Source organism: Lemur catta, chromosome 15 (genome assembly GCF_020740605.2).
Source record: "Lemur catta isolate mLemCat1 chromosome 15, mLemCat1.pri, whole genome shotgun sequence".
Lineage (NCBI taxonomy): Eukaryota > Metazoa > Chordata > Mammalia > Primates > Lemuridae > Lemur > Lemur catta.
The window spans coordinates 38197936-38223589 of NC_059142.1; the positions used below are offsets into that span (position 1 = coordinate 38197936).

The following is a 25654-nucleotide window of genomic DNA, read 5'->3' on the forward strand; positions in this document are numbered from 1 at the left end:
GTAAAATGGGATTAGACACATATAATGTGCCTCACATTGCACTTAGCACATAGGAGCCTTTTCAATAAAAGCTGGTTTCTGTTCTTCTTTGCATGCCAAATTCCTACTCATCCTTGAAGACCCAACTCAAATGTTACCTCCTTGGTAACTGCCCTCATTCCTTCCAAGTGGGTGAAGTTTATCTGTCCCTGTTTCTACTCTTCCCGCCAGCCCTGCATGGAACTTACAAACCTCTCTTATAACACCATCATATTTATCTATTTTTCTGGTTTACATGGACAAAGCACACAGCCAGAAAATGTTTGCTGCATGAATTGAGGCATCAGGCTCTGGGTTGGAAGCCCTTAACCCCCACCCCTGCCCCGGTTCTAAGCCCTCAGACTACTGGATGCCATAAGAGTTAAGGACCAGGGTAAGCAGCAGAGGTGAGCAGCCTCCAGCTGGGCTCCTCCTCCTGGGAGTGAGTGTGGGGGAGGTGGCTGTTCAGAAGGGGCCAGGGGCCAGGGTGCTTTAGCCTCTGGGGTGGAGCTTTGTAACTAGAGAGAAGGCAGGGCCTAGGGGTGTGGGAATCTGAGTTTTGAGAGATAGTTGGCAGGGCAGGGGGCTGCCCCCCTCCCTTCACATCAGCCCCAGCAGTAGCTGGACCTTGCTGTGTGTCCAGCCACCTGGGACAAAAGGGCACAGGAATTAAATTGGCAAAGAGCAAGAGGGAGGGAAGGTTTCTCTGTAAAGAGAGGGTGGGCTTGGGGGTGGGTGGGTAGAGAAGGCATGATATGAGAAGTGGGGGAAGGTAGGGGGAGGGAAGGTGAGGGAGGTGGGTGTATACAGGGATGGAGAAAGGGACAGGGAGGGATGGAAAGAATTGAGGGGGAAACCCTGGAGCCGAGACTGGAGCAGGGGTTGAGACCAAGGGCTATAAGGCCTGGAACCTGCTGGAGAGAAAGCTCCTCGGGGATCCCTTTGTGGGTGTGAAGACCCCTCCCCTCCTGGCTCCTGGCTCTGCAGCTGTCCTTCCTCCCCTCTGCCCTCCAGCCCTCCCACCGGTGCTAGGCCAGCTGTTCTGCCCATCAGCAAAAGCACAAGTCAAGTTCTCTGCTAAACCTTAGGGGAAAGATGAGCCGTGGCAAACGCAGCAGAGATGATCACCTTCTGCGGACTCTGTCCATGGCTGGGCTAAGGGGGAGGGGGGCCCGGGGCGGGGTGCTGAGAGGAATCCAGTCTGGAACTGCAATTAGGCAGTGGGAGGGGAGGCAGGGGCTAGGGAAAGTCTCAAGGCCATAGGGAAAGTCTCTTCCCCAGCCCTTTAGTGCAGCCCCTGCCACTGGGTCACATGGCTCAGCCCAGGCAGGAGGAGGGTCTCCATTCCTAAGGCTCTGTAGGAAGGCTGATAGCCCTACAGCCCCCTCCTGCACCACTTGGTGAGACCGTCTGGCACGCCAACCTTGGGTCCCTAGTTGCAGTGGAGTCAGGAGCAGGTCTGGAGGGGGCATTACCCTGAGACTGGGAGTGCGGAGGAGGAGCCTGGGTAGAACCCCCCAGGCCCCGGGCTGGGATGAAGAGACCATTGTCCAGTTGTTTCGGGCTGAGCTGGCAGCTTGGGGGTCATCAGGGTTCAGGGACTCCTGTGGACTCTTCCGGAGCTGCTCATGTTCACTTACCTCTTCTCAGCCCTCAGGGAGGCTGAGCAGGACCTTGGAACCCAGCAGGGGTCCAGGGGTCCCACATACTCACCTTAGGCCCCGGGAAACAGGGAAACCCCACTCTTCTGTTTTCCTGGCAAAGTGGCAGGAAAGGGGTCACGAAGAAAGAAAAATGGGTGTGTTAAGCACGCAGGGACATGTGGCCAGGGGTGGGGAGGGAGTGTGACATGCCTGGTCTTCTCTAAGACGCAGACACTCCCTGCCAAGTCAGGTCTCCATCTGTGCGGGGGCAGCCCAGAAGGCCTCAGAACCAATTGTGCAAAGACAGATGCTTTATTTTTTGTGATGGGAGCTACACACCTGGGAGTCCCCAGGCTAGGATTGGGCACTGTGACCTTGAGAACCTCATCTAACAGTTCTGCAGACTTCGGGGGTGGGGCAGTGCCCAACCGCAGGCTGGGTGGGCTGGCCTTAGCCTCTCCCACCAGCCCAGGGCCGCTCCAGTCCAGTTTGGTTTCCTGGGTTGAAATCATAACCCGTCAGGCCCAACCTTGGCCAAAGATAACGCTGCTGTGGCAGGGCTAGCCGCTGGGAGGGCGCAGGCATAGAGCAAGAGGGGGCTTTTTCCCTGAGCCTCCCTTTCCACCCCCATGGAGTGGTTTCCTCAGGAAGCCAGGGCTTGCTAGACACATGGTTCCAGCTTCTCGGGGCCGGTGGGGGTGGGCGTGGGGGGAAGCGCCAGCTTCCCCAGCCTGTCGGGGAAGGAAGGAGGCAGTGGCTTTGCATTCTTGACTCTCTGCTGCCCCCGTGTGGCTGTGAGGACATTTGACACCACACAGCGGTGGTGGGGACTGTGTGTGTGAATCCATGAGTGTGTGTGTGCGCGTGCGTGTGTTGTGTGTTGGGGTGGTGAGGGCGGGGGGCGGGGGGACTCAGTAAGACTGAAGCTGAGGCAGAACCACAGAGAGATGGCCCTCATATCTGCCCTAGAGAACTGGGGTCTCTGCCCCCAAGCCCCAGATGTGCAACACTAGGGCAGCTGTGACATCAGCTATGGTACACGTGCTTACCAAGAAATTGAAAGAAAAGATGGGGATATTCATTTGCAAGTGGGGCAGGGGACTAGACATCAAGAGTGCAAGGACAGCTGGGTCTTCTCTGACCATGGAGGCAAGATCACCCCTTGCTGAGCTGCCCCAGCAACCACAGCCATGTTGGCCTGCAGAATCCTGGGCAGGTGCACCCAAAAAGGCATTAGGAAAGTGGGGAGAGGAACAGATACAGAGGGAAATAGAGTCTGTCCATCCCTTGCTCTGGCCTCAATCTTTAACCATCGCCTGCCTCAGGCCCGGAACCCTGTGGGTCCCGACCCAGCACCTGCTGTCTGCCAGGGCCCCAGGTCTCCCGGTCAGACTGTTGTGTCGGTAGTATCCAGGCACACTGATGGGGCCAGAGGGTCCTCGGAGGTTATTTTCAGGCAGGCGTCCTTGAATGTTGAATGTGGGTATCCTTCAGAATCAAGGAGGGGCATGTTCAAATGCCCACCAAAGTCTGAGAACAGCTGACCTTGTCTCTTGGGCTCCTTTCATGGTTGGGCAAACTGAGGCCCAGGGGGGTCTGGATGAAGGTTACTGCTGAAGGTCACAGCAGGTTCAAGGGTTTCAACTTGATACTGTTCACTTCCAGTCCAACAGACTGGTCTGTCCATGTGGCCACAGGCCACACTCGTTCAGTGGGTGGAGGCGGGCTCTAGGCACGCCTGGAGATGTCCAGGAAGGGGCACAGGCAGCTCCCTCCCCTACATCCTTTCTGCGTCCTGCAGCAGCGCAGCCACCAGGCTGATGACCTGTGAGGCTGGCTGGACTGTGTCGTATTCCGCGAAGAGGTGGCACACGTTCTCCTGGGGCTCCGTCTGGCTCTTGGCCACGAACCCAAAGATCCTGGTGGTGGAGGGACAGTCTGAGTGGGGAGGGGGGGCGCAGGAAGGCATGGGGCTGATGGGAGTGGGGTGGGGGGCCTCAGCCTGCACCACATTCCTCCCTGTCCCTCCCCCAGCCAGCAGGCTCCAGCACCTCCTTTCATGGGGGCTCCTTGATGAAGGAGGTGCCTCCCCTGCCAGGCTGGGAGATCCCCACGTTCATGCTCTTGGTTTCCTTCCATTTGAATGGGGGCTCCTGAGGACAGAACCTGTGTATTTCCCCTTAGAGTGGAAGCTCCCCGAGGACAAGGATGTGTCTTCACCATCGGACTGGGGCATTGCAACAGATTGAGGCTCCCTGAGGTTAGAGCCTGTGCCTTTTGCGTAAGACTGAGGGCAGCCAGACGCGTGTCTCCCCCAACAGACTGGAGGCTCTCTGCAGGCAGGGTCAAAGTCTCTCGTCAGACTGGGATCTTCCTGAGGACCAGGGCCTGTGTCCCCATCAACACCACGGGCTATTAAGGTCAGGATGGGCCTCCCTCCTCCTTCTGGTGGGTCTGGGGCCCTACCACAGGGACAGCTCTTTTGGTGACTGTGTGGGTGGGAGGGACTTACCGGGAGGGCTTGCAGTACTTCTGCCACCTGTGGGAAAAGAACACAGCCGGCGCTGAGGAGTGAGGCTTTGCTCCATGCCACAGGGCCCTGGAGGAGCAAGGGAGGACTGGCCAGCTGCGTCCCCACCCTCTTTCTGTCGCCCCAACCCCTTGGGGCTCACAGGCTTTCTCTGAGATCCCAGTCCCAGAGTCTCAGGACACCTGCTGGGCAGCCAGGCCCTGGACGGCCTTCTTATTTGGATCCAGCCTTGAACTTACTTCCGTTGTTCAGGGTCCATGGCACAGAAGCGGAGGGTGGTGAGGGGGTAATGGCGCCGGAAAAACACTCTGGAAGGAGGCGGGCAGAGAAGGGTAGCTGGTGAGAGCCTGGCCCAGTGGCATGTCCTGCCTCCAGGAAGCCTCCACCGTAGACCGTGTACACCTGCTGTGACCCTTCCTGCCGCTGGGCCCTGGGCCTGCTTGTGCATCCTCCTCTCCAGGGTGCATCTGCCTCGTGTCCTACATATGGGGCTTTTCTGCCATCCCCCGACCATATCATTTAACTTTTTGAGGATAGGAATTACATCTTGGTTCCCTCTTGTTTCTCGCAGCCCAGGATCAAGTTTCCTCTAGACTGTGAGTCCCTGGGCCCAGGGAAGGTGTGATCTCTTTCCACTCTGCGTCCCACTGGTCAGCCAGAGTCTGGCCCATGGACGTCTGCACTCCATCAAGGGGTGCAGACTTAATCGGTACCCAGTGAATACAAATTAATTCCATCCCCATCAGTCACGATGCAGGGGGGCTCTGGTCATTGGAGTGAGGCCCAGAGAAGGCAGGAAAATTGCGTGGAGTTGCCCAGCACCTCACCACTCCCACTGGGTCCAGGACCCTAAACTTGACCTTCAGTACCGATCCACGGCCATCTCAGCCACCCCCTCCAGCTCTGCTCTGCCCACCCTGCGGCCCCAGGGCAAGGGAAGGCCCTTACTTCCTCTGGACATCGGTCAGGGTGATGCCCTGCTCCGTGACTTTGAAGTGGACCACAGTGGGTGTGGGGAGGACGTCCCTCTCGAAGGTGGTGGAGATGGCCTTCTGCACGGCCAGGGCGCCGGTCAGGGTCTCTACGCGCACGGAGCTCAGGTACAGGGAGTGGCAGCCTGCGGGATGCAGACGCTGCGCTGGGGCTGCTGCTGGGGCCCACAGCGGCGTGGGGGCATCGCTCCCCCAGCTCTTCCCTCTGTCCAGAGGCACGGGAGGGGGGCCTTTCTTCTTTGGGAATCCCGTGAGGCTCCTCTTGGAGCCACCAAACAGGAAGAGAGTACATGGGTGACCACAATTTGAGGCCAACCCCGGGGGAATTTGGGGATCTTCTCGTTACCTTGCTTTGCCAGGGCCCCTGGCCCTTCAGGGTGGGGCAAAGGAGGGGATATTGCCCCGTGTGTAGGGGCGTCCTGGAAAACTTCCTTCTGTCCAGACCTATGGCTGTCCCCCTCCCCACACCTCCATGCTGGGTGGGAGTGGGATGGGAGGATGTGGGGAGGGTGGTTCTTTGGCGAGAATATGGGAGGGGAGCCACTGTACTCAGGGCACAGAGTAGGAGCTGTCACCGAGACACGTACTGATCTCACCTGGCCTCTGGGTGGGTGGGGGAAGGATCTTCTCTGTGTTGAAGCCTCCAGGACTCAGACCTGACACCCCCCAGAGGATCCCAGACCCAGAGACCACCTCCAGGGCAGGCACCTCAGAGCCAGAGAGACCCTAGCACATATGCAGCTGCCCATGCGTGTGCAGGATGGGGTGTGAACTCTGCCAGGGCCCCCACCCTGTCCCACTTCCCTGCTGGCCCAGTGCCCGCAGCCTCTCATCTCCTGGTTTACAGGCGAGTGAGGGGGTGCGGCACCTTGTTAAAGCTGTAGAAACAAAGCTGTGATGGGAAACATGTGTGGGCCTGCGTGTGCGTGCGTGTGCACAGGGCTGGGAGGTGCCCTCCTGGGGGTACAGCCAAGCCTGGCACCTCTCCCGCACCACTCACCAGCAGATTTCTTCAGGCAGGAGGCTGGGCTGTCTGTAGAGGGGTCCGAGGCCCCGTCTGCACCTCCCAGCTCTGAGCCAAGGCAAAGGAACAGGCCCCCAAGGGGGCGGGGGTGGAGTGAATAGACCCCTCTCAAAGGAACAGCTCTCATTAATCCCTTTGAACATCTCCCACCTCCGCCCCCACCCCCAGGAAGTGACTAGGCTGAGAAACCAGGTATGATTTCCATAGTTAGGCAAAAGGGGCCCATTTTGGGCTCCCCAAATGCCTAGCTTGCAAGACTTTTGATCCCTACCCCTCCACCCCTAGACGCTGCGGTGACCTCGTCCTCACAGGCCCTGACCTCCTTATTTCTTTTGGACCCCCTCCCAACCCCAGGCCTTTCTTTGCAGAAAGTAGGGGGCTGTCATCATCACCCCACTGGGGCTCCTCTGTCCTGACTCCTCTCCCAGAAACACCCCTTCTTGAGCTTCCCCTGTGCACCCCTGAGGCATCTGGGGTACAGCTGGGCTGTACCCCCTGGGCAGGGGTTGCTGATCTGGGTTCGAGGTATGCCTCTGTGAGCAAGTTAATGCCTTTGGGCAAATTACTTAATGTCTAGAACCCTCATTTTCTTATCTGCAAAATGGGGAAAATAAAAGCAAAATCTACTCCATAAGGTTGTATCGAGGTGTGAGTGAGTGAGTGGGCACTCAAGAAATGTTGGTCCTGGGGAAAAAAGAAAAACACTTCTCCAAATGTTTGATTTGTGCTCTTTTATCCTTTTGAAGAAGGCTACTATTTACCAAACATCTACTCTGTGCCAGGCATTGTGCTAAGAGCCTTGCCCGAGCTGTCTCATTTAATCTGCACACCAATTGTGTAAGTAGGTATGATGAGGATTGTTCCCACTTCATAGATGAGGAAACTGAGGCTCAGAGAGGTTAACATTCTCAAATTCTCACAGCTAGGAAGTGGAGATGTTGACCAACTTCAGAGCATGCACTTTTAAACATGACACCAAAATAATCTATAAACAAGGTGGAAGTGACCACCAGGGGCCTTTCTGGTGAGAACAAACAGGTCCAACGCCCAGACATTGCCTCCTTGGGGCCCAGACCCACCTTTCTGAGGGATGGCGAGTTTGCAGGGCAGGGCCAGGGCCATGATGGAATGCTGGTACACGAAGGCAGAGAGGCTCCCTGCAGGAAACAGGCAGCCCTGCGTGAGTGGGGCTTCCCTAGCCCACCCTCCCAGTTCAGAAGAAGGGAGCCCCTGCTGCCCTTCCCAGGGTGGGGGCCTGGAGGCTGGGGAGGCTCACCAAAGTAGGGCTCTTCATCTGCTCCTTTGAGATGCACCCCTTTGGCAGAAGACTCAATGAGGAAGTGTCGGATAAGGTCACTGCTGTCCTCGCCTGGACAGAGAAAGAATGATGCATGCAGATGGGAGTTTCAGAGCCCGGTGCTTGCCAAACACTGACCAGCTCGTTCCCTGACACACCTCCCAGGGTCCACCCGAAGGTTATCTCGTCCATCCCCCGGCTCCGGGTGGAACGGCAGGGAGGAGCCCTGTTTTGCAGGCCGCCCACAAGGGAGGTGCCAAAACATTTGCTCAAAGGCTTCTGTGTCCAGTCGTTCCCACTTCAGAAAACCTTGCCCTTGGTCAAGAGTTATCAGGGATGGTTCTCAATTACTGTTTAGATCAAACCCCGACTCTTCAGTCTGGTTTCTGTCTCCCTTTGCTGACCCCATCCGGGCGCTATTGTTCTGCACCGGATCGTCCCTGCTGGAGGCTGGCTGGCCCTGGGAGGGTGGACATGCCCTTCTGACTCTGCTCACCTGGCCCACAACTTCCTCCTTGATTTGGGCTCATCACCTCTCGAGAGGCTTCTTTGACAACCAACACTCCCCGCCAGAGGTCACTTTCTTATTTCCATAGCGAGGCACAAAGACCACGAGGTTGGGTTTTCCAGCCTAGCTCTATCACTTAATTGCTCTGGGGCCATTAACTAACTCCTGGGGCCTCAGTTACCTCATCCATTAAATGAGAGGTATGATCCCGGGGTTGAGGTGAGGGGCTATGACCAGGCACTGTAATTATCTGTTTTTATCTACCTGCCCAGTGAGGTGGCGTCTGGGTCTGATTCCTCTGTATCCCTGGTGCCTCCCTCACTGCCTGCCTGGTAGATGCCCCAGAAACCTGAGCTGAGTTAGCAAATGTGCATGGGAGATCATGGGAAAGCACGTGTTAAGCTATCACATACACGTGTGACAAGCTAGTGCACATCACATTAGCTAGCACACACATGCGTTACTATACATTAGGTTTCTTGGAGATAAATCCTGTTTGACCCAGAGGAGAGCAGCCTAGAGAAGGCTGGGAACTTCCTCCTTCTCTTCCTACCATGAGGGCAGACCAGGGAATTTGGGGGACTTGGGAGGCAGAAGCAACTCAGGCTTGCTGTGAAAAGAGTTTTTCACGGTACCTCAGTGCTGGGGGGATCTGGGGGGGTACTGAAGTGGACCCTCCTCCCAGGAGTCCTTATGGGACTGGCCCGAGGCCACCCTGAGCACTAGCATCAGAGCCCGGACTAGAACCCATCGCACCTTCCTGCCCCAGTTGAGCGAGCCCAGAAACAGGTGCGTACCTGGTTGGTTCTGGGCGGATGCTGGGGCCTCCTGCACCTTCAAGGCTAGGCCGAAGGAGCCTCGGTATGAAGAACTGTCCCTTATGACAAAAGCCCCTGGCTCCTCCTTCCTCAGCAGCTCGATTGCTGGAACAATCCTTGAGTCAGACATGGATACTGCCCCACCTGGACGCCCTCTGTCCCCAGCACCACAGGGCCTTCATGGAGCAGACGTTACTGTCCAATCTCTGCCATTCTTGCGGTAGTCAGTTCCCATTTCCTCATGAGGTCAGCAGAATACCCCCCTTCCCGGGATCTCTATTTGCCATGGCCCAGGCCTGATGTGGGGTGCAGGGCCTGGACCCGACTCCAGGGTCACCTGCTCTTCCTTTTACCTTGCTCTCGGGTGATGCTTGGCTTAAACCAGTATTTAGATGTGTCCATCACGAACTTCATGGTGGGCTGCATGTCCCTGGTGGGACCTGGAGAAAGGGAGAGAAGGGGGACCCTGTAGGCTGGACAGAGGGGAGCTGAGAGACATCCACCAGAGAAGGCTGGAGACCCTTCCCTACTTCTCTGCCCAGGGGTCCCATTCAAACACCAGCCCAGACCCAACCCCATTGTATTCCCAAACTGCCTCCAAGAGACAAAATCAAACAGAAGGATTCCAGGGCTTGGCACGTCTAGAACTTAGAAGTGCCCATGTATCCTTGGTAATGAATAAAGAACAAATAAAACCTCAGTTTGGTGACAAACAGTTTCTCAAATCTACTGTTGCCTGGTAGGGACTGAAATAAGGGAAAAATAAGAAATTCTCAGATGCATCGTTTGGTTTCACATTCTCCCCCCTCTTAATAATCCTACAAGTTTCTTAGGGGTCTGTTCATCTTGGAAAATAAGATGGAAGAAAAGGGGCAGGAGAGGAAAACAGCAGGTCTGGGCAGGAGAACGTGCCCTTGGAAGTTGGGGGCCTGGGTTCTTGACCCTGATTTGGGACAACTGAAGCCCAGTGGGGACCGAGTGGACTAAACAACATCTGAGGGTCTTTAATGCTCCAATAGCCTATGAAATTGAAGAGAACTTTGTTTTGAGAATATTTTGAAGAATTTGATAAGATCCCAGGGTATGATTAGTGCTGCCCTGGGGCATTGCCAAAGCAGGATGGGAACATCATTAGGCTAAGTAACTGTGCTCTTTGAGATGCCAAAATGCCCATTTTCCTGGGTCTCTAAGGCAGAGAGCAGTGGTTCTCAATTTCAGAATCTTGAAATGGAATGTTGTAACCAGTTATACTTAAGTAACTCCTAAAAACCCCTAAAACCTGCAAATGATTTGTCTTAGGAAAGCAATCACAGCAGATTCAAAGGCATACCTGACGTACCATTTTCTCTTGCTTGCATTGGCATGGCTCCGTGAGTGGGAGTGAGCATTTCACACACCCCAGGGTCGCCCTGATGCCTGTGAGCGTCACAGTGAGCGGCCAAGTGAGGGCTGAGAGTTGGCCGTGGGATGGGGGAGCAGGGACAGTGTTGGCAGGGGGCCCTGCTCTTGGGAGAGGTACACCCAGGGGGTGCCAAGGCTTAGCTTCTGTGTTTACTGCTGTGGGTCCTGGTTGATTTTGTTCTTTTTGGACGCCTGTAGTTGCAGACTACGGGAAGGAGGGTGTTTGCTGTTTTGTGGTTTTCAGCTGTCTGAATTGGAATGCATTGTCTCCATTACCCTTCCGCCCCCTCTGTGTTCTCGTCATTCACCCACGTCAGAGTTGGGACTGACTCGCCCTCTCCCTCTTGTTGGGTCAGTCATTAAGCCTGCTGCTTCCACAGCCCAAAGGTTGCCTGGCTCTGTCCTCTGTCCTCCACCCTCTCTGCCCCTGCAATCCATCTGCCTGCAGCTGCCAGAGTGGTCCATTGAGCGTGCCCCTCTGACCCCATCTCTCCCCTGTTTGAAACCCTCTGATGGTCCCCTGGTGCCTAAAGGGTAAACAACCACTTTTTTTTTTTTTTTTTTTGAGACAGAGTCTCACTTTGTTGCCCGGGCTAGAGTGCCCTGGCGTCAGCCTAGCTCACAGCAACCTCAGACTCCTGGGCTCAAGCCATCCTCTTGCCTCAGCCTCCCGAGTAGCTGGGCCTACAGGCATGCGCCACCATGCCCGGCTAATTTTTTTCTGTATGTATTTTTATCTGTCCAGATAATTTCTTTCTATTTTTAGTAGCGATGAGGGTCTTGCTCTTGCTCAGGCTGGTCTCGAACTCCTGACCTCGAGTGATCCTCCCGCCTTGGCCTCCCAGAGTGCTAGGATTACTGGCGTGAGCCACCATGCCCGGCCAACAACCACTTTTTTTTTTGAGACAGAGTCTCACTTTGTTGTCTGGGCTGGAGTGCTGTGGCATCATCATAGCTCACTGCAACCTCGAACTAGGCTCAAGTGATCCTCCTGCCTCAGCCTCCTGATTAGCTGGGACTATAAGTATGTGTCACCACCCCCAGATAATTTTTCTATTTTTTGTAGAGACGGGGTCTCGCTCTTGCTCAAGCTTGACTCGAACTCTTGGCCTTAAGCAAGCCTCTGGCCTTGGCCTCCCAGAGTGCTAGGATTACAGGTGTGAGCCACTATCACCGTGCCTGGCCTACATTTACTTTTTTAACTTGGTGTTCAAGGCCTTTTACAATCTGACTCCAAATTACTCTCAAAGACCTCACCCTGTGCCCAACATTCCAGGCATTTCCTAAACATACCATGTGCTTCCAGACCTCTGTGACTGTGGATTCCCTGTTCTCTCTGCTGGGAATGCCTGTCCTCGCCTCTAACCACAAACTTCTGATCCGCTTTCCAGATCCAGCTCAGATGTTGCTTCCTCTGTTCCCCAGACTGAAAGAATCACTCTTTCCTTCATGGCCCCGTAAGACTTAGAACATCTCTCTATCCCTGTGTTTATCCTACTCTATAGTGATGCTTAGCTTTTGTCTCTTTCTAGACTGTTCCCTGGGTGTCTTCACTGCCTGGCCCAGTGCTGGGCACACAGTAAACATGTTGACTGGCTGTTGCAGGAACCCACTGGTGCTTTGTCTCTTCCCTCAGCCAAACCTTACAATGCTTGAGAAATTGGTTTACAACATACCGTCTGGGCAGGTGGTGGTGGGGGCATCTGGCAGGGTCTGGTTGTGACTCCTGGTGGCTGGACAGGGGTTGCTGGCAGAAGCAGCTCCAGGTTGGACAGAGCCCTGGTGTCCTAGGGTCCGCTGGGGTGGCGGAGACCCTGGTTCTGGGCAGCCATTGATCAGCACGATGGGTATGTCCACCATGGAGTTGGTGATGGATGGGGGGCAGCTGTTGGCATGTTCTTTGGCCAGTGGTGAGGAGTGGGGTGCTCTGGGATGGCCAATGCTCTGGGTGGGGTTGCTGGGAGCCTGGAAGTCACTGGGTCTCGTACACAGGGACATGGAGCCAAGGCTGTGGAGGCTGGAGGAAGAGCCAGCTGGACTTTCCAAGGATCTAGAAGATGACCGATGGCTAGAGATGCTGGAGTGTAGGAGGGACTGGCTGCTGCAGGGGGAGAGAGCACCGTAGAGGGTGTTAGAATATGGAGGTGAACACTCAGGAGCCAGAGCCAGGCTGCGGCTCTAATAATCTGGGTGCCCATGGCTTTGGCCAAATAGAGCACTGCATACCCTTCCCCTCCACAGCCCATAGCAAAGGGCATGCCCACCTGATCCCCAAGGGATACAGAAATGTCCCTGGATGGTACGGTCTTTGGTCATGTAAAGTAGCCAATGGGCTGACCCCTGCAGGCCTGTGGGCATAGGCAAGCCCAGATTCCCTCTGCCTTCCCAGCCAGGCAGGTTTGATGGAGCTGTTGCACTAGGCTCCCCATCTGCTCCCACCTCCCCATGGCTTCTAAGAGCCCTGCAGATGTGCTGGACCTGGGCTAGACCGTGCCCGAGGCAGGCTGGTGCAGAGGGATTCCCCAGCTGGAGGAGGCACAGGAGGCCAGCTCCGCATCCGGCCACACTTCCCCCTGAGTGCAGAGGCCCATGCCAATGGGCACGGCCGTAGAATCCCCAGTCTCTTTGCCAGGGACTGCCTGGGCCAGTGGCTTTGGAGGTGGTGTGGGAGACAGAAGTCCTGTGGTTTGGTCTTCTTGCGGCAGGGTGTGTGTGTGTGTGTGTGTGTGTGTGTGTGTGTGTGTGTGTGTGTGTGTGTGTGTGTACGTACGTACACATGCGCACACAGTTCTACTGTGAGACCTACAGGAACTGAGGGGGGACGATTGTAAATAAATGCCCAGGCAGGTTTGCCTCCCTCCGTTGCTACATTTTGCCAGCAACAAAGAGCAGGGAGCCTTTTCATTCCTAAAAGGCACATCTCGGGCCCCTAAGTTCCATTTACATCCCTGTGTTTTGGGCTTTTAAAAAACCCTTGCTTGAGATGGGTTGTACGAGGCTGGAAAGGATACAGGTGAGCCTCATTAACACAATAGCTCTTTTCCCAAAAGGTAGATATAAGTCATGATTTTTGTGTGTTGAATTATATTCTAAGCTTGAGGATAGCTTGAGATCCGAATGGCTGTGATGGCATAAAAGAGAACATTCACTCTTTCAGTTTTGGTGCAAGCCCAGATTTTGCTCAGACCGAGCAGGAAGCCCCTCTGTGATTTTAGGACCTGTGTGTGTGTGTGTGTGTGGAGGCAATGTCAGAAGCTATAGAACCTACCTTCCAAACACGTAGCTGACGTCAGACGCTGGGCTGGCCGACAGCACAGAGACCCTGCTGCCGCGCTGTGGGGCCAGGCCCCCCAGCCTCTTCTCCAGGCCTGGAGAAGACACCAGTGGGGAGCTCAAGCCCTGGGGGCTCGAGGCCTTGCTCCCCACGCAAGGGATAGAGATGCTGGGGGAGAGTGGAGGGTGAGGGGAGGAGCCCCCGGAAGCGGGAGGGGGACGCTGGTGTCCCCTGCCCTGGCTCCCAGAGAAGATGAGGCTCTCGCTGCTGCTTCGGGTCTCTCGGGGGACGTCTCTGGAAAGGAGGCCACCACTGCGTGGAGAGCCGAAGGGCGGGGTGACAGATGGGCTGGAGCAGCGCTGGGGGCCATCGTGGCACCTTGATCTGGTGGAGGTCACCTCGATGTACTTTATATCTTTGGAGAGAGAAGCAGAGCACTGGTGAGACCAGGGAGCCTGGACTCAGAACAGAAATGCTGGAAGGGTCCTCAAGACTATCTGGTCCCCCCTCTTTTGTACAGATGAGGAAACTGAGGCCTAAAGAGGAGAAGCTCTTCAGGATTAGAACCCAACTCCATCTTCAGGGCCCAGTTCCAAAGTCACCCTTTCTGTGATGTCTTCCCTTGGGTAGGGAGATGCCATGGAATGAACACAGGCCTTGGAATCAGACAGACCTGGCTTTGAGATCTGGCTCTGTCACCTACTAGCTGAGAGAGCTTGGCCAAATGACTTCACCATTTACAGCCTCAGTCCACACCTGTAAAAGGGCGTGACTCTTCCCAGTCTCTTGGTGTTACAGTACAGATGAAATGAGATTGATGTAGGCAGCACAGCACTGGGTCTGGCACATAGTAGGTGCTTAAAAACTGGGAAATCCTCTCCTTTGTCTTTGTCCCACCCCCCAGATTGATGGCGTGCACCAGGGACACCTGACACCTCCGCCACTCAGGGTGTGAGGAAGCTGTTTCTCTGTATCCAAACGAAGGCAGGTGTTCTGCAGGTTGGTTATACAAGAGGGCAGCATTTAAAAGCTCAATGCTCAGGCTGCACCCCAGGCCAATTAGATCAGAATCTGCAGGGGTGAGGCCAGCTCCAGGTTTGTTTGCTTGTTTTCGGTTCCCCAGGTGATTCGGGTATGAGTGGAGCCTCACACTGTGATCAGGGCCCGGCAGCACCACATTCCCTGGGCTCCACCCCAGGCCTAGGGAATCAGAGCTGATGAAACGGGTAGACGCCCCAGGGATCTGGGTGTGTTGTACAGTCTGAGAACACCGCTTTAGAGCGGGTGCCCCCTGAGGGCAGGGCTTGCGCATTATTGGACTGCGGACCTCCTAGCAGTTCTTAGCTGGAGCGTGAGCACTGGTCAGCCACACGGCCCGGGCTGCTGGCTCTTTCCCAGGGCACTCCTGCGATTCTGAGACTTTGTTCCTGCTCCAGACGTCATCCCTGAGTGGGGTGTCCTGGGGTGCTCCCCATGGTGAAGATGGACACCCTCCTCCTGGCTTGATTGGGGGCGGAGAATTGTCCTTGGTGCTGTTCCAGCAAGCGTGGTGGCAGGTGGGGGTTAACTATCTGCTCCCTTCTGGAGGAAGCTTCCCAGGATGGGCGCTGAGGCAGTCAGGGAGAACCTGCACTCTCAGCTCCTGTCTGCTGGCCTCCCGCCCTCCCTGGGCTCTGACACATATACCATCCCCCCATCACGGCTGTGGAGGGCCAGCCTGCACCAGCCGGCTCCCGGGTAGGGACTTCCGTCCCTGCTGGAGGCTACTGCCGCTGTCTGAGCCTGCCTGGGCTGCGGTGGGGCTGGGGCGTTGCGTCAGATGAGCTGGCGGGCTGACCCGGGCTTGCTGCTCAGGTGGTGGAGGAAGAGCGTGGTTTTGTAGTCAGACAAACCTGGGGTGAGTCCTGGCTTTGCCGCTTTCCAGCCAAGAGAGGCATTGGGTAACTTTCCTAATCTCTCTGAGCCTCAATTTCCTACTCTGCAAAGTGAGGGTCTAAAACCAACCTCCCAAGTTTGTGATGAGGATTAAATACAATGATGAACGGAACCTTGAGCCTAACCCGTGGTGGGCCTCGAGGAAGCAGCATTTCCTACCTGCCTGCTTTGGGGGTACAGTGTTGGCCAAATGGAGCCCTCTCTCTAGCTAAGGTGGGGATCCCCTTGCTTAGAAGGATGAAGGCAAGAGGAGAATATTTGGGGTGCTGTCTGTGGGCTCTGAAATAAAAGAGATCTTGGAATGGGGTGGATTCTTCTGGAAGGCTGGCAAGCACAACTTCTATTTTTGTAGGACTTTATGATGTTTACACCCATAATCTGCTGTGAACCTCCTAACAGCCCTTAGGCTGGGCAGGCATTATTTTTATAGAGGAGGAAACTGAGGCTTGGAGAAAAGTGGGGATGGAGCTAACACTGACTGTACGACAGTTTTAAATAAAGACTGGCATTTATCGGGCGCCGTGTGCCGGCACCACAAACATGTTACCTGTATTAGCTCATTTAACCCTCACCACTCATCTGTTGAAGTAGGGAATAGCTTAACTCCCAAATGACAGGTGAGAAATCAAGGCTCAGAAAGGTTAAGTGAATTATCTGATGCTGCACAGCCAGGGAGTGAAGGAACCTGACTGCTGCTCCTGAACTCTGTTTAGGGGCCCCTTCCAGGCCGAAGAGGGGCTCCTTGGGACCCTGTTCCAAGGCCTTGCCCTGTGAGAAGATGCTTGGCTGCTTTAGGGAGGGTCTCTTGGTCTGGTGAAGCTCTGGACCCCCTACTCACTGGGTCATCCAAACACCCACCAAAGACATTGCTGGGGCTGAGCCAGTGGGAGGAGGGGAGGGGGCAGTCCTGGTGCCAGTCACCCCCCTGCTGTGCTGAAGTGGATGTGGCGGGGTGGGGGGGAGTTGGAGCACCCCTGTCACTGGGGTGGCGTTGCTGTTTACTGGCCTTTGGGGCAAGTCTGAGCAGTGCTGGGAGGCTGCCGGCGCCAGCACCAGGCAGGCGGAAGGAGGGCCTGTGGGTGGGGGGCGGAGAGACAGCTATTAAACACCCTTCACTTGGGACTGGCAGACTGCCTTGCCTGGCACAAATTGCTGGAAAACGAAATGTGGGGGCCTGTTCCAAAGGTGGGGTGGGGGGTGGCAGAAAGGATAAAGACAGGGAGGTGATGTTTGCTTCCCCTGTAGGATGGGGACCCCCTTAGGATAGGCCTAAAGGAAGGTGAACAAGAGGCAGGGGCAGGAAACCTGAGGAAGGTTTGACAGGCGCTGGGGGGACGAGTCTCAGAAGCAGCCTGCAGGCTGCCTCCAAAGAGATGCACTCCGTGATGCCCCAGAGGATGGGAGACTAGATCCCAGAAGGGGAGAAACACAAGAACATGGACTTTGGAGCCCAGAAGCCCGGGGTCTGAGGCCTGACCTACCACTCGCTGGCTGTGTGACTGCAGGCTATCACTTCTCCTCCCTGAGCCCCAGCTTTTTAATCTGTAAAATGAGGTTTCCACTATTTCCTTCACAGGTTAGACACTGGGCTCATGCATTACACAGGCCAGTTTTTTAAAAAAAATCTATATATTTTTAGGAGAGGAGTCAGTATAGGATTGCCAATGTTTGATTTTTTAATTTTGCCACTTTAGGGCAAACAGGACAGTGAACATCTGCTAGCACTATAATATTAGGATGTCTTTCCTTCAACACCCCAAAAGCAGGAAGGATGAGATTACAAAATGGTGGGGGTGCTTCACGTTGCATACATTGAGACGTAAGAGAACTCGCCACAATGCCCAGAGTTAGTTACGCCGCCATGGGCTGTGACAGCTTTGTTACCAGTAGCCGTGGCCTGCCGGGAGGGTTTCAGGAGGCCAAGCTGCATGAGAAAGCGGGTGGCTGACCACAGCGACATGACATGCGGGTACCCTCTGCTCTTAGTGACGATGGAGAGCTTCCTAACGGGGGACTGACCAGCTGGGCTGTCTTAGGAGGGCGTGAGCTCCCTGGCATTGGAGGTGCCCAGGCAGGGGACAGAGGAGAGGGGATCTTTTCTCTGTCAGCAGGGGCTAGGGCAGAGCTAGGCGGCTTCATTGGGACCCTCTGGCCACTGCCAGCCCCTTTGCGCTCCCTGTTCCCCACAGATGGGTGGACACATGCTCACATGGCCGGCTGTGCCCAGGGCATGGAGGACACAGCCCGCTGCCCATCAGCCCCATGCTGGTCCTCAGCCCTTTCCATAGAGGAAGGGCCCTGTTGTCACCAACCCTCACCTCACGTCTGTAGACGTTCCTCAGAGACTGGTTTCGCCCCAGCTGGCCTTGCATGGAACTCCTGCCATGGGGCACGAACATTAAAACCCTGGGCTTTCTCCTGCCAACAATAATTAGGCCCAAGACGCCTTTTCTGCAGTGACATGCCCATGACTGGCCTTGAGAAGCAGGAAGACTCTAGAGGGACGGAGGCGGCTCCTTTACTGGCCTGGCAGGCAGTTCTTGGTGGGAGGAGGGAGAGCAGGCAGGAGCCCGGGGCACCAGAGGACCTGGGTGCTGGGCTGGCCTCCACCCCAGAGCCCAAACCTACCCCGGGGCTGGCCCTACGTGCAACCCTACTGCTTAATGAAAACAGCTGCCGTTTATAATGACTTACGGTGTGCCAGGGGTTGGTGATAAACAGCCAGCAAGTGTTATTTCTTTTAATCCCCACAACACCCCTGGAGGTAAGAACTCTTATTATCTTCATTTAATAGATGAGGAATCTGAGACACAAAGAAGAGAAGTAAACAGGCTGTGTAAGGCCTGCCTGACGCCAGCTATTAGGCTAGACTGGCTCCTTACTCAATCCCATCAACCCCAGTTTTTTCATCTGTAAAATGGGGATAAAATTTGTACCTCCTGGGACTGAATTGGAGGGATTGAAGATTCTGTATAAGTGCTCAGCGCGGTGCCTTGCATATAATAAGTGTTCAATAAATGCAGGTTCTCATGGATCCTATCTCTAATCCTAACCTCACCCCGGCTGATTGTTAATCCTGGGAAGCCTCAGTCTTCCACCCTGTATAATGGGGCTGCTGCTCCTTGACCCTCATCCTCAGAGTATACTTGAAACTCTTTGGGAAACTGAAGTCAGATGTAGGAATTTCTGGATTCCCTTGGATTCGGCAGTACTGGAGTTGGCTTGTACTAGCTTGTTCAGAGCTGATTGTTAAACTTTTAAGGGTTTTGTCCAGCGGGTTGCTAAACTCAGCCATTATTAAAAATTACAGTATATAAATTTATAATAAAATAACTTGTATTAAAAACAAAGGTAGTAAATACTCAAAATTCATCACATCCCAATTATTTTACTCCATTTTGCTTTTATCTGGGCTCTCGAGGTTATTTATGTCTCCTGTGTGGGTGTGGGGGAGAGGCTGTGTGACAGCCTGCTACTGCACATGTTTCCAACTCCACATTCAGTGACACTGTCATGCAGGGAGCTGGAAATTGGCCACGGTGGGAGAATTTACACTGTGGAAATGGGCAGAAGCTTCAAATCAGGCTTCCTCCGCCCCTGCCTGCAACCAGGGAGCCAGTTGTTAAAGACTTACCGGTGTACCACTGCTTGAACACAACAGGTTTCCAATCCCAAACAGACTGGCTTCCTTGTCTCTCCAACCCCTCTATTCCCAGCTTGGGCCTCGCCAGAGAGATACTCCCCTAAATAGGGACAGAGGCCCACAGAGCAATCCTGCAAAAATTTCAGGGGGCCCAATTAGGATCTAGGACTGTGGGGTTCAGGGACTCCACATTTACTGAGCTCTTACTTATGTGCATGGCATTGTACAAAATACTTATATATATGTTAGCTTATTTAAGTTCTCATAAAAATCATATAAAACAAGTATCCATCACTTTGCAAACTCAGGAACAAAATAGAATTTAAGAGCGAGGGAAACTTGTATTTATCCCTTTTGTGTAGCAGAGAAAACAGAGAGGTTAGTAACCCATTTAGGGTTGCACAGCACCTCCCAACAGGACAATGTCTCCTTCTCTGATTCCACAGGAAAGTCCTGCTTCCTCATGGGCTCTGGTCCCAAGTCCCCCTCCTGGCACTGCCCCAGGTCCTTACCCAAGGCTTCAGGTTCCTCTTTCTTTCTCCTTGAGGTGGTGCTCTGGGCAGATTTGGCCTGGGGGCCATCAGCTCCCGGGGGAAGCAGCTGGAAGGTAGGGTCCAGTTCCAGGATCATCTGGTTGAGGCTCTCCAGGGAGAAGTCAATGTAGGAGTCAAGGTCCTCCAGGGTCCCCGAGGCCTGCTCCCCAGGGGACTGCAGGAGGCAGTTGGCTTTGGCCTCAGCCTGTGTGGCCTGCTGGAGCCTGTTGGGGGGGCCCTTGCAGGATACGGGAGTCATGAGGGCCTGGGCTCCCCAGCCTTCCATGGTGTAGTAAGAACACTGGGGCAGCAGGCTGGGGCTGGGTGCTGGGTGCAGGGCCCTCCTGGGTTCTTCACAGGGAGCCAAGCTGACCGTGTGGCCTCCTGCCAGCAGGGGCCCGGACATCACCTGGGACATGGTAGGGGTGATGACCTCAGTGGTTGGTTTACCTCCGGCTTCCAATTAGCCCCACGGACATCCCAGAGATGGCACGTGCCAACCAGGAGCTCCCAGGACCTGAAAGAAGTGGGAAGTGGGAACTGAGCACGTTCTGTAGGTGAAGCCCCTGCCTGCCCTCCCCCCATGCAAGGGCATATTTTTTATTTATTCATTTAAAGGCGTGGATGCTGGCGTCAGACTACCTGGGTTTGCAGTCTGGCTCCACCGCTTACTAGCTTGTGTGAAACCCTGGGCAAGTTAGTTAACTTCTCTGTGCCTCAGTTTCCTTATCTATAAAATGAGTTAATATTTATAACATGCTTAGAACAGTGCCTGGCACAGAATGAGCATTATGCAAGCGATCGCTAAATAAAATAACTTCAGTAGATATTTGTTGACTATTTACTATGTCCCCCCAGGAATATTTATTAAATAAATACTCCCTAATGTTTATTGAGTAATTACTATGCACATAGGCCCTGGTATTTATACATAAAGCCTTTTAAAAATCCTCATGACAACCTTAGGAGGTAGGTACTATTATTATCCCATTTTACAAGAGAACTGAGACACAGAGAGGTAAGTAACTTGACTAAAGGTCACACTGCCACCAAGTGTCAGAGCAGGACTGGACCCCAGGCTGCCTGATGTCCAGGCCCCCGCCCTTATGTCAGTTGTTGAAGCAGAGAAGTTAGCAGGTGAGCAACCGTAACAGTGCCACCAGGGAGGAGGGGAAGTGGAGGGGGCTCCGTAGGTGCTGGAGGGGAGATGAGGCAGGGCTTCCGGAAGAAGGGACGTGCCGAGGGAGACAGAAGGAAGAACAAGAGGTAGCTGGATAAGGAAAGTTGGGGTGAGGAGGCAGGGGGGGAGTTTATAGTAGAGGGGACTGTTTATGCAAAGTGCTGGAAGACAGGGAAGGAGTTACAGAGCACCCAGGAAATAGAGCAGCACCTGGGGTGGATGGAGAAGGAGATGCGGCAGGAGAGACAGGCTGGGCTCTGGGCTGCTGACTCAACCCTGAGGGCAGTGGGGAGCCACAGAATTTTTTTTTACCTAGAGATAGGGTCTCACTCTATCACCCAGGCTGGAGTTCAGTGGCATGATCATAACTCACGGCGACCTTGAATGCCTGGGTTCAGGCAATCCTCCTGCCTCAGCATCCTGAGTAGGTGGGACTATAGGTGTGTGCCACCACACCCAGCTAAATTTTTTAATTTTAATTTTTATAGAGATGGGGTCTTGCTATGTTGCCCAGGCTGGTCTCGAACTCTTGGGCTCAAGTGATCTTTCTGCCTTGGTCTCCCAAAGTGCTGGGATTACAAGGGTGAGCCACTACGGCTGGCCCAGAAAAGTAGTGAGCTGGGGAGTGACATCTTCAGATGATATTCATTTCCCGGGGGTTCATTCGGGAAAGAGATGTTCCAACTTTCTCATTTTCCTTACTGTGAAAAGTTCTTCCTGTTGTCTAACCTTAATGCCACATGCTAGTTTCTTATTTTTTTCTTTTTAAAGGCAGTGTCTCACTCTGTCGCCCAGGCTGGAGTGCAGTGGCATGGTCATAGCTCATTGCAGCCTTGAACTCCTGGGCTCAGGTGATCTTCCTGCCTTAGCTTCCTGAGTAGCTGGGGCTACAGGTGCATGCCACCATGACTGGCTAATTTTTTTAATTTTTCTTTTTGTTGAGATGGGGTCTCGTTATGTTGCCCAGGTTGGTCTTGAACTCCTAGACTCAAGCGACCTTCCTGCCTTGGCTTCCCAAAGTGCTGGGATTGCAGTTGTAAGCCGCCATGCCCAGCCCCAACATGCTAGTTTCTTATAGGTGGGGCTTGGTAGGAGGTAAGAGGTTCTGGGACCGAGGCTGCCAAGAAAACCACATGGAGCTGGGACGTGCTGGTTGCACTCCCATTGCTTGCTCTGACCTTTGCTGCCTACTCCCCACGACACTCCCCAGCTCTGTTTTCCCCTTTTCCAAGATGCCTCCTCTACAACTTGCTTTGGAGTCAGACCTTAGTGCTGGAAAAGGCATTTGAGACCAGCCTTGGGCAAATGGACTCTGGAATCCGAATATTTAGATTTGAACCCCAGCTCACATAGCTCCTTGTGGTATGACTCTGACCCTCAGTTTCTTCATCTGTGAGCTGAGAATAAGATTTCCTACCCTGGACCTTCCCAGAGAGTGCTATGGAACCAATGAGGTACTGCTTGTGAAGGCAGCTAGTTAGACAATTCTAAATAGTACTTAGAAGTAAGGGCTTATCGAGTATGACACCTTCATAACAGTGGCACCCACGTACTGAGCACTGACCATGCACCAGGCGCTGATCTCTGTGGTTTACATGTGAGTTCCATTTGGTGACTCAGTCACTCTTCTCACAGCCCCGGGAAATACTGTGCCCTGTTATCAGTCCACTTTACAGATGAAGATACTGAGACTCAAGAGAGGTTAAGAAACCTGTGAAGGCCACACATCCAGAAAAACAGTGGAGCTGGGATTCAAACCCAGGCTGTGGGACTCTGGAATCTTAACTCCTTATGCCACGTGGAGGTCTAATGCAGGGGGACAGCTGAGGTCCAGAGAGGGAGAGTGATTTGTGCAAGGTCGCTCAGTAAGTTTAATGAGAAAAGCCAGGCCCCTTTCTGCCCCTCACCCCCTCCCCTCACCACGGCTTCCGCAGGCCCAATGCCAGGCCGGGTCCTGGAGGGGCGGCGCATGCTGGGCACGGGAAGCGTGCCTATAAATGGCAGTGGAAGGGAGCCGGCCTCTGAGCTCCTTCCCGGGGCAGCCGAGGACACAGGGCCGGAGCTGTGGCTTTTTCCACACAGGCTCCAAGTGGCCTGGGTTTGTTGGGACAGGATCTGGGCGCACCCTGCAGGGTTTTCTGGCCAGGCCCCGCAGAGGAGGCTAGGGTTACTGACTTTGCAGAGCTCACTGAGGGGCTAGGTGTCCCCCGATGACCAGGACCCAGGACGCCTGCCTACCGATCTGGACACAGCTTTTATGCCAGCCTGGGCAAGTGTCCTTTCCTCTCTGGGCAGACCTCAGTTGTCCCATCTGTATAATGGGGATATGATAGTAACAGATACAACCGAATTCATTACACTTTCTTGACAGTTCGTTGAGGGCAGTACCGTTACCGTGGGGCTGGAGGGATTTGCCCAAGGTCATACAACCTACATGTGGTGGAACTGGGGTTTGAACCTAGGTGGTCGTGTCTGCACAATCCCCCACTCTTTTTACTCTACGCTGCTGCTTCACAGATTTAAGACCCCTTCTGGGATTCTGCAACCATGTGACACAGACCTGCTGCTGAGCAAAGGCAGGCAGCCTAGGCTCTCCAAACTCTCCTCTCGTTTACCACGCTTAGAGTCACAGTCCCAGGGCAGGGGCTGTGTCTTCTCCTTCATTCCTGGATGCTGCCCCCTCCTTGGCCCCCACCAGCACACTCTTTCCCCGCTGGAAGCAGCAGGGGAGTCCCTGTGTGTGTGTTGGGGTGGACAGGGGTGGGGAGGGCTCCGGCCAGCTCTGTCCCATTTGTGGGTCCCTGCCACGTCCTCCCCCTTCCCTCTGTGACTTGGATCTCTTTCTTTGTCCCTGAGGACTCCAGAGACAGGGAAATCCTGGTACTTGGCAAATGCCCTTTTCTGCTTCATTGCCAACCTCTTCTCCTGGCTCACTCTCTCCCTCCTACAAGCCCAGGCCGGTGAAAGGATAGAGTGGGCCAGAGCGAAGCCTGAGTCTCCCCAAAGCACTTTGCCTTGAAGACCAGCTCCTGATCTTCCTGTCCCATCTACCAGACCCAGTGAGGCAGCACCTGGCTGGCAGGCAGGGACCCGCAGGACAAGCGAAGGTCCCCCACCCCATTCCTGCGGGTCTCAGAAGGGCCCGGCACTCTGGGCTGGGAGGGAGAAGGCCTGGGTTCTGTGTCCGGTCCCTTCCCAGGTCTCCATCACCTCTGCGGAGCCCCTTCCGCTCCCTGGACCTCAGTTCTCTTGTCTGTAGAACGAGGCTACAGATTCGGTCCCGTTAAAGCGCTGAACTCCTGGGTCTATGATCCTGAGACCATCTCTCTTTTATCCACGATCTCCTTCCCTTTTTTCTCTACCTTCACTCTGAGCCCCAAGGAGAAGTGGAGAAACCGGGGACAGCAGGTTAAATGAGTCAGGGTCATAGAAAGTGCTGAGTGTCCCTCTCTTCTCCTTAAAGAATAAAGGCACCTACCTGGTGTCCACGCGTGCGGGCAGGCTGTTGTGTTCCCGACCGCCAGGTGAGGAGCACGGCCAGGTGCCAGCTCACCTCCAGACCTGCCTTAAGAGCAGCCTGCCTGCCCGCCCTCTCTCCACCCTCCGCCCTCAGTCCCTGCACGTGGCCCTGACAGCAGCAGGCCCCGCCCCTGCTGTGTCCGGATGAGCTCAGGTGGGGCCGGCTCTGGCACGGGGCAGGGAAACATTGGCTGGCGGCCTGGGCTGGCTGGCGCTGGGGCTGGGTGTATGTGAGGGGCTCCCAGGCTCCCAGCTTGGCCTTCCTGCTGCACCATGTGGGCAGGGGAGCCCTTGCTGGGACCAAGGTGTGCTGCTGGCATCTCTCTCACCTCGGTGCCTGCTGGGGGAGAGGTCATGTGTTGGCAGAGCCAGCAGAGAGTGAGGGGCTCGGCCTTGGCAAAGCAGGATGCCAGTGGGCAGGAGACCCTCCACGGCCCCTCCTGTGTATCTGGGTGGGGTCACACTGGAACAGGCACAGGGTAGGGCCCTGCTGGAAGTGAGGCTGGGCACAGATCTTGTCTTTATTTCTTTTCCTCCTTTTACAATAACATCTCAAGCCCGGGAATGGGGCTTCTAACTGGAGGGGAGGAGGCAGGAGTGTTTCCGGGGGGCTTTGAGAAGGGGCTTGTGCTCCGCTGCACTCATCCGTTCACTCGCAGGCTGTCCCTCCCTGAGGTCTTCCCTGTGCCCCATGGAGGGAGCGCCACAGGGTGGAGGGCGATGGCAGGGAGTCCGGGAGTCCAGTCACTCCCTCTCCATCGCTCCAGGTCCCTCCTGTTCTGGGCCAGGGGTCCCAGAGGAGGCATCCAGCCACCATGAGCGGAGGGGCACCGGTGGCAGAGCTGGACCTAGGGGCGCTGGTCTGAAGTGAGGGAGCCGGCAGAGTCTCCGGCCAGGGACTCCTCTCAGGGGTGGGTTGCCCCCTGCCCCCGTCATGCTCAGCGGAAGGGCTTCTGGCCTTACAGTTTGTGATGCCCTGTGGTTTTGCTGAGGCATGAGGAGCTAGGGCCAGGGGGGAGGCTGTGCCAAGTTGTACAAGGTGCCTTCTCCTGAAGGTGACATCAAAGGCATCCCTGGGTGTCCATGCAGGCCTGCTGGCACACAGCTTGGTGAGCAGTTATGTCTTTGAAGGAAGAACATGTGCCCCTGTCCCTGGGTGGACGCAGCCGCAAGCCAGCGTGTGCTGTGTATGGTGGCCTCACCCACAGGCTGCGGGTGGGTGGGTGGGTGGGAGGGAGGGGCCACTGTGGAGTTTCTTGAGTGTAAGGGGCAGGTTACAGGGTCGCCAAGTGTTGGGCTGGATTGTGGCAGTCCTGGCACTAACCCTGGCCATCTCCCC

The 25654-nt window shown here is 55.0% G+C and overlaps 1 protein-coding gene across 2 annotated transcripts; it reads right to left on the minus strand.

Annotated features, from left to right (window-relative positions):
- Positions 1–1954: 1954 nt before the first annotated feature.
- On the minus strand, positions 1955–24340 carry TNS4 (tensin 4). 2 transcript variants are annotated; one of them, XM_045526444.1, is made up of 13 exons: positions 24275–24340; positions 19596–20133; positions 13500–13920; positions 11908–12332; positions 9184–9270; positions 8810–8935; positions 7484–7576; positions 7287–7364; positions 6184–6255; positions 5140–5308; positions 4431–4499; positions 4174–4200; positions 1955–3580 (listed from the first exon to the last, which is right to left on the minus strand). In XM_045526444.1, exons 2-13 carry the CDS (start codon positions 20032–20034, stop codon positions 3439–3441), a joined length of 2148 nt encoding a protein of 715 aa, XP_045382400.1. In that variant the 5' UTR covers positions 20035–20133; positions 24275–24340; the 3' UTR covers positions 1955–3438. The 2 variants fall into 2 exon arrangements, with proteins under 2 accessions (XP_045382400.1, XP_045382401.1); XM_045526445.1 differs by lacking the exon at positions 8810–8935.
- Positions 24341–25654: the final 1314 nt, after the last annotated feature.